Below are 8,051 nucleotides of genomic sequence, written 5' to 3'. Positions count from 1 at the left end.
AAGAAATTATATATTATATATTATATAAATTATATATTTACTATTATATATTATATATTTTACAAGGTAAAAATAAGACTATTTCCATGACTACTCATTGAGACAAGATAAAGCCACCATTAAAAATCAGCTAAGAAAACATAAATACAAGATTAGCCATAACCAAAACTGGAGTTATATTTATAGATAAAAACACACACATATAATCAGATTGTAACAGACATATGGCTGACTTATCTCTTAATTAAGCCCCACACTGACTTACCTGTATAAACAAAATTGCAAATTGTCTAAAATTGTAAAACCGAAAAACACAATAAACTTATGTTAAGAAACCTACACTGGGCCAGGTGTGGTGGCTCACACCTGTAATCCAAGCACTTTGGAGGCCAAGGCCGGCAGATCACCTGAGGTCGGGAGTTCAAGACCCGCCTGACCAACATGGTGAAACCCCGTCTTAAAAAAAGAAAAAAAAAAAAAAAAAAAAAAAAAAAAAAGAAACCTACACTGAGAAATAACACTGATATGAAACTACAAAACAATGTTTACTCATAAAATCTGGTATGCAAAATTGATGATGCACTAACAAATAATTTGTGTCGATAACTGCAATAGTTTACTGTAACTGTGTACTCATTGACAATGACTCTTTTGAATCATTGGCATCCACTGTAATGCAGTAAAGTTTCAGATAAAATGCAGTATAATCATAAACAGAAGATTGCAATGACACACTTTTGATAAATAAGCATTTTAATAAATGAGATATTTTTAAGTTTTAAATATGTAATATTCTTACACAAAATAAAACTTCTCTAACCTAACTTTAGAAGCAAAGAACAGGCTTACATTGCTAAATAAAGAAAAAATATACCATAATGGACAGCAAAGAAAGAAAAAATATATATACATATGTATGTATATTTTCAGAATCTATATATATTTTTTCAGAATATGATCAGACCCTCTGATATATAAAAACAATTTGGAAATAATTTGTTACATTTTAGATATAGGCAGACAAAAGTGAGTGAAAATCCTATAACCTTTTTTATCTGCCTATATTTCCTTTTTGCCTGCCTACTAATTATTCAATTCACTTCAGGCATAAAATGTAAATTCTAGTATATTGTCCTAAATGTCTACATCTGAAATTACAGACTAAATCAAAATAGAAAGTAAAAATGTACAGGGAGAGTGACATCACTAAGGTGGAAAAATAAAAGGTGTCCTATTTGCCTATTTTCTGACAGCAAGAAAATTTGTCATCCATCCCTAACAAAAATGCCTTTATGAGAAAAACAGGAATCATGGCTCCAACCTGTAATGACAGCTACGTGGTACATTAAGTCAGAGAACTGCTTCATGCCAGAATTTCAAGACCAGCCTGGGTTACATAGCGAGACCCCATTTCCAAAATAAGTGCCCTTAAAAAAGCTTTGAGATCCAGGGGGGGATTTGTGAAACTCTGCTAATGCCCACGATTGAGGAACATTCTTTTCAGAAGACAGGCTTTTATTCAGGTGGCAAACTACAGGATCCCTGTTCTTGGCTATAGACTCAGTTGTAGTTCCCTGAGCCACAGTGCACGGCAAGTTCTGCTGATGCAGAAACCCACAGTGACCTTTGGAAATCCTCTCTGGTACTCGGTGGAAGCCAAACTCATCTACATCCTAATTTAAAGCCTACCATATGTAGACCCAATTGCAGAAACCTCCCCACATTTTGCCAAACAAAGCAAAGTCCTAAAGAATATTCACTATATCCAAAAATAAAGTGGGAATTACAACTACCCAATCCCCTTGTAACAAGCCAACTAAAGGCGGACCCTAATGCAGAACCAACAGCCTTTGTGATCAAGCTACAACCTCTCTACACTACAAACACATGGGGCATCCCATCACCCTGGGACTCAACAAAAGACCTTCACTTTCTGAAACCAGTTTATAAAAACTTGAAGAGGTGTTTGTTCCTTCAAATTCACAGACACCAATGCAAAAGTATATTGTGTCTATTCTCAATGCTTCTATTTTAACATAGCACTGGAAGTAGGTGCAATAAAAATTAGTCAAAAAAAAAGTTTTAAGTCATTGAAATTAAAGACAAAAAAGTAAAAAGTTGTTTTTTGTAGATCATTTGATCTTATATAAAAAAACATAAACAGTATTTTAAAAACTAATTAAAATAATAATTACACAACAAACTAGCAAAATAGAAAATTAACATAGAAGTTATGGTTTCATACACTTTAAATAAACTATCTGATAAAATAGAGAAACGAAGCGATCTTACAATAGCACTAAAATAATAAATTTCTAAGAACAAATGTAATGTAACCAAGGAGCTTAAATATATTTCAAATAAAAGATACATCAATTAAAAACTTGAAATGACAAAAATAAATATAAAAACATTTTATGTCTATTGATTGAAAGAATATTGTTAAAGTACCATGTTTTATCTATAGTGATCTTTAGATTCAATAAACTCCCTATCAAAATTCCAGTATTTTCTACAGTAAAACAAAATGCCATTCTAAATTTCATATAGAACTACAATAAATGTTGAATAGCCAAACCAATCTTGAAAACAAAGAACAAAGCAGAAGAACATCATAATGTATAATTTTAAACTATACTTAAAAACTATAAAAGACAAAATGTATTGTGCAGAAAAATTAGCAACACAAAAACAATGGAACAGAAACTACTACTCTCACACATCTTAGACATGTTAAGAGAGAACTTAAAAAACAGTTTAACATAAAGTTTCTCAAAATTATGCAGGTATCTCTGTGTTTTCAAAAACAACAAAAAAGTGATCATATTTTGCAGTCTCTTACATGCCACAAACAGGCTGTCACTGTAAATGTGAAGAAAGGTTACTGAAGGAAAGTAAACTCTTTAGAGATTTTAAAAAGATAACACAGAAGATGTTTCCATGTGAGAGCACAAAAAAACAAAAAATAAAAAATAAATAAAAAATCAGGCTTCCTAAAAACTATTTCCTTTGAAACACAGATTTCCAAATCATTTTAAGAACTGGCTTTTTTCTTATTTTATACCTCTCATCTGTGTCGTCTGCTGCACTCACTTTCACTCTTACCTACCTGGGGCTTTGGCTACCATCTCATGTCTCTTCACATTCCAAGGTTCTTTTCCTTGCTCCAGACAGGTGATCAGGTCTGGCTTAGAGGCAGCAATATCTGCTTTATTAAAAATTACATGAATCTTGCTCATATTCTCCAATTACCAACCTAGTAGTGTGCTCAGTAAAAAGAATGTAATAGAATATTCTAGCAAAATGCCTCTAAAATACTAATTTATAACAAAAAATTTAAAATATTTAGAAAATATTTCAATTTTGTAAGTTCTTAATTTCACTACCTGGTACTACTAAATCAAAAATTAGTAGTGGCAATCAGATTTTAAGATGTGGGCAACAGTATGTTATACCACTAAATTTCTAAAATTAACACTAATCTAGAGTGAAGGACACAGATCAGCTCCGGAGTGTGGAAAGTTCAGGTCAAAAACACCTTAAAATTCTTTTTCACTAGACAAATCTTGATTTTTTTTTTCTTAAACAGATCTGAAAGCAAAAATTGCCAAAAATTATTCTACAAAAAAAGAAAAAGAAAAGAAATAAAACTTACAGAATATATCAGGAAATTGTGTTTTGAAGTTATGCTCACCCAGGAAGACCAGGTTTCTGTAGTTCTCTAACATCACATTTCTATATAAATTCTGCTGTGCTGTGTCCAGGCATTGCCACTCCTCCAGAGAGAATTCTACGGCCACATCCATAAATGTCAACACTCCCTGAAAAACATACACCCACATGCATATTTACCAAGTGACCATGAGAAGAATTTTTAATTTGACTCAAGGTAAATCAAGAATAAAGATAACTGGTTCTTACTTACAGGAGTGACTGACAACATCTAACAACTTTCAACACAGAAATATTCTCTTATGTATTCTCTAACTCTGAGAAAAGACAGTGGCATAAGATCTACAACATCAACACATAGATGGTACTTTTCTGGACAATAAAGTATAAAACTGAGGGCATAAACACTAACATGTACATTTTTGAGTGTTATCTTTACATTATACAGAATGAGTTGGGTAAATTTTTCAGATGAAAAAGACATACTGAGTTAGAAAGTACTGCGCAAATTTTAATGTGTACAATAAAAGGGAGATCTTATTAATGCAGATTATTTTTTCAAAAAATCTGGAATAAAATCTGAGTCTCTACCAAGCTCACTACTAATGCCAATGTTTTTGGTCAAAGAAAATTATTTTGTCAAACATCCAGTAAGTGCAAGAGCCGCCATATTTTTCAGTGTTTCTGGCCTGTAAAGAAAGATGAGAGCTTCATTTTCCAAAGACTGATAAATACAAAGAAAACCTAAGAAAGGGCAGCTGCCAGATTGAAAGTGATTGTTTATCCATATCAGCTGCATAAAGATACTTAATAATGAAGAGAAAAATAATTGTCTATTAAAAAAAACTGTCACAAAGCTCATTAACCAAGTGAGTTATTAACATCAATTGCATGAAGACAAATTTCTATGATGTTCGGAGGCAAATCAATTCTATGGTGTGCAGAAGGTTACAGCATCACTGCCCCCTCCAAAGTAAATTATAGTCTAAATTTAACGATAAAGAAACATCAGTTTGGCTGGGCATGGTGGCTCATGCCCGTAATCTGAGCACTTTGGGAGGCTGAGACAGGCAAATCACGAGGTCAAGAGATCAAGAGCATCCTTGGCCAATATGGTGAAACCCCAATCTCCACCAAAAATACAAAAATCACAAGCATTTCTATAAGCCAAGAAAGAACATTCAGAGAGCCAAATCATACATGAACTTCACAACTGCTACAAAAGAATAAAACACCTAGAAATACATCTAACAAGAAATGAAAAGGCCCTCTTCAAGGAGAATTACAAACCCCACTGCTCAAGGAAGTAAGAGAGCACACAATCAAATGGAAAAACATTCCATTTTTATGGACAGAATAAACATCAGGCCGGACATGGAGGCCCACACCTGTAATCCCACCACTTTGGAAGGCCAAGGCAGGTGGATCACCTAAGGTCAGGAGTTTGAGACCAGCCTGACCAACATGGAGAAACCCTAACCAACCTGGAGAAATCCTGTCTCTACTACAAATACAAAATTAGCCGGGTATGGTGCTACATGCCTATAATCCCAACTACTGAGGAGGCTGAGGCAGGAGAATTACTTAAACCCAGAAAGCAGAGGTTACAGTTAGCTGAGATCAAGCCACTGCACTACAGCCTGTGCAACAGGGCGAGACTCCATCCCCAAACACCCAGGAAAAGAAAAAAAAGAAATACAAATAATAATAACAACTCTTCTGTTAATAAATATCCCTTAATGTAAAAATATCAGCAGTCACAAAAATATAAAGAAAGTCAGGGTCAGGTGCTATGGCTCATGCCTATAATCCCAACACTTTGGGAGGCCGAGGCAGGTAGATCGGCCTGAGGTTGGAAGTTTGAGACCAGCCTGACTGTGGAAAACCCCATCTCTACTGAAATAAAAATACAAAATTAGCGAGCCATGTGGCGCATGCCTGTAATTCCAGCTACTAAGGAGGCTGAGGAAGGAGAATCGCTTGAATCCAGGGGTCAGAAGTTGTGGTAAGCTGAGATCATGCCATTGCACTCCAACCTGGGCAATAAGAAAAAAAACTCTGTCTCAAAAAAATTAAAAGTAAAACTAAAGTGGTCCAAACAAAGCCCAAGTTTTTTTGCACACATCTATTTACTGTACTCACCATATAATGCATAATTCAACCTTTTATCCAGTTGCTAGTATAGACTAAAAGTTTCTGGATGGTAGGAACCATGTCTGCTTTATCTACTTTTCTAATGACTATATGAAATGAAAGCAATTGGTTGATGTGCCTGAGTCTCCTGACCTCCTCTTGTTTTTCACTCAAGTACAAGGAAACTGGAGAAACTCTCATTTGGGCACCAACCAAAAACATCTCTTGTATGAGGTGAGAAATAAACACAGAATGAGTCATTTTTCCTAGACTGAGACAGAAGAATTTAACCACTCTTGTCAGCCTAATAAAATTCTGCTCTGGGCATTCTCAAATAACTCAAAGATGCCTAGGTGATTGTGAAGTGTGATAGGATTCCCAGTGACCCTGTGCTGCTGGCTCAATAAGTCAGGCAGGAGAAAGTCAGGCTCTGTTTTTTTTTTTTTTTTTTTTTTTTTTTTTGAGATAGAGTCCCCTCTGTTGCTCAGGCTACAGTGCAATTACGTGATATTGGCTCACTGCAACCTCTGCCTCCCAGGTTCAAGTGATTTTTCTGCCTCAGCCTCCCAAGTAGCTGGGACTACAGGTACACGCCATCATGCTGGACTAATTTTTATATTTTTAGTAGAGATGGGGTTTTGCCATGTTGGCCAGGCTGCTCTCAAACTCATGACCTCTGGTGATCCATCCAACTCGACCTTCCAAAGTGCTGAAACCACAGGCGTGAGCCACCGTGCCCAGATGATTCAGGCTGATTCTAAATAAAAAATGGACCTGCCCTGGTAGAGTTCCAGAATTGGGATTACCTGCTCTTGGGTAAGAGAAAGGACAACAATACTCTCCTCCAGTATCACATTTTTACACATAGATATAGCTGTGGTTATGGCTCTGGATGCTTCATAGTCTTGATCTTTTAAGATGCTAGCTTACGCTTAAAGATTCTGCCATCAGATTCTCTTTACCCTTAGAGCCTGTCACAGAACTGGTCACTGAACAAGACCTGAAAACTCAAAGAGCCACACTCTCAAAGGGAGGCTTTAAGATGTCTGTGTTGACATCTTGCAATGCAGAAAATGCCTCCTCTTAGTTTCCTATACATTTTCTATCCAAAATCTACCTTGTGTCTTGTAAATCCCAGGCAGAGGCCAGAACTTATGTGAAGATTCTAGGTGGGATTAACCTCACTCTGCATCTTTGGGTGTTACAGCAAGTAAAGTACTATCAAAAGAGAGATCCCCTCACGTTATGTCCCTGGGTGACAATGCAAGACTCTCTCTTAAAAAAAAAAGAAAAAAGAAAAACAAGTGAATTTGTAAAATCAGAAAAAAAGATAACAGGGTGAACTGATAAAAAGTTGTTTTGTGGCCAGGCACAGTGGCTTACACATGTAATCCCAGCACTTTGGGAGGCCAAGGCAGGTGGAACATCTGAGGTCAGGAGTTTGAGACCAGCCTGGCCAAAATGGTGATACCTGGTCTCTACTAAAGTTACAAAAATTGGCCAGGCATGGTAGCAGGCGCCTGTATTTCCAGCTACTTGGAAAGGCTGAGGCAGAAGAATCACTTGAACTTGGGAGGCAGAGGTTGTAGCGAGCTGAGATCACCACTGCACTCCAGCCTGGAAGACAAAAGTAAGACTTTGTCTCAAGAAAAGAAAAATAAAAACAAAAATAAGGCTGGGCATGGTGGCTCATGCCTCTAATCTCAGCACTTTGGGAGGCTGAGGTGGGTGGATCACCTAAAGTCAGGAGTTTGAGACTAGCCTGACCAAGATAGTGAAACCCTGTCTCTACTAAAAATACAAAAAATTTAGCTGAGAGTGGTGGCAGTTACCTGGAATTCCAGCTACTCAAAAGGCTGAGGCAGAAGAACTGCTTGAACCCGAGAAGCGGACGTTGCAGTGAGTCAAGATTGCACCACTGCACTCCAGCCTGTGCGACAGAGTGAGACTCTGTCTTAAAAAAAAAGTTGTTTCTCAGGCAGTCTTTTTTATTTTTTTTTTCTTTTGGTCATTAGTGATCATTAGTTTATTATAAAAGAGAGATATGAAAATTATTTACATGATGAAAGATTTTAGAACTTAAGTAGAATGGACTGCATCACGTTGATGCCATTTCAAAAGTGATTTCAGTCTACGTCCTCTAAGAATGTGACCATCTCTAAATAGGAAATAATTCTTGTCACCTACAACTACTTTAATGTCTCCAAATTCTGGGAGAAGAACTTTAACTGGTTGAATCTCTCCGC

General features: G+C 36.3%; 1 protein-coding gene across 3 annotated transcripts; it reads right to left on the bottom strand.

The window, feature by feature from the left end:
• Positions 1 to 971: 971 nt before the first annotated feature.
• Positions 972 to 3,933, bottom strand: LOC116546414 (zinc finger protein 98-like). Of its 3 annotated transcripts, none has more exons than XM_032272692.1 (3): positions 3,695 to 3,933; positions 3,110 to 3,208; positions 972 to 1,321 (listed from the first exon to the last, which is right to left on the bottom strand). In XM_032272692.1, the coding sequence occupies exons 1-3, from the start codon at positions 3,840 to 3,842 to the stop codon at positions 1,266 to 1,268; spliced, it is 303 nt and encodes a 100-aa protein (XP_032128583.1). In that variant the 5' UTR covers positions 3,843 to 3,933; the 3' UTR covers positions 972 to 1,265. The 3 variants fall into 3 exon arrangements, with proteins under 3 accessions (XP_032128583.1, XP_032128584.1, XP_032128585.1); XM_032272693.1 differs by having other exon boundaries at positions 3,110 to 3,205; XM_032272694.1 differs by lacking the exon at positions 972 to 1,321 and having other exon boundaries at positions 3,089 to 3,205.
• Between the last annotated feature and the right edge of the window lie 4,118 nt (positions 3,934 to 8,051).

The sequence above is a fragment of the Sapajus apella genome, unplaced genomic scaffold (genome assembly GCF_009761245.1).
Source record: "Sapajus apella isolate SASKATOON/1434 unplaced genomic scaffold, GSC_monkey_1.0 scaffold871, whole genome shotgun sequence".
NCBI lineage: Eukaryota > Metazoa > Chordata > Mammalia > Primates > Cebidae > Sapajus > Sapajus apella.
The sequence above is the reverse complement of the archived record's forward strand: the minus strand, read 5'-3'. Positions and strand labels throughout refer to the sequence as shown.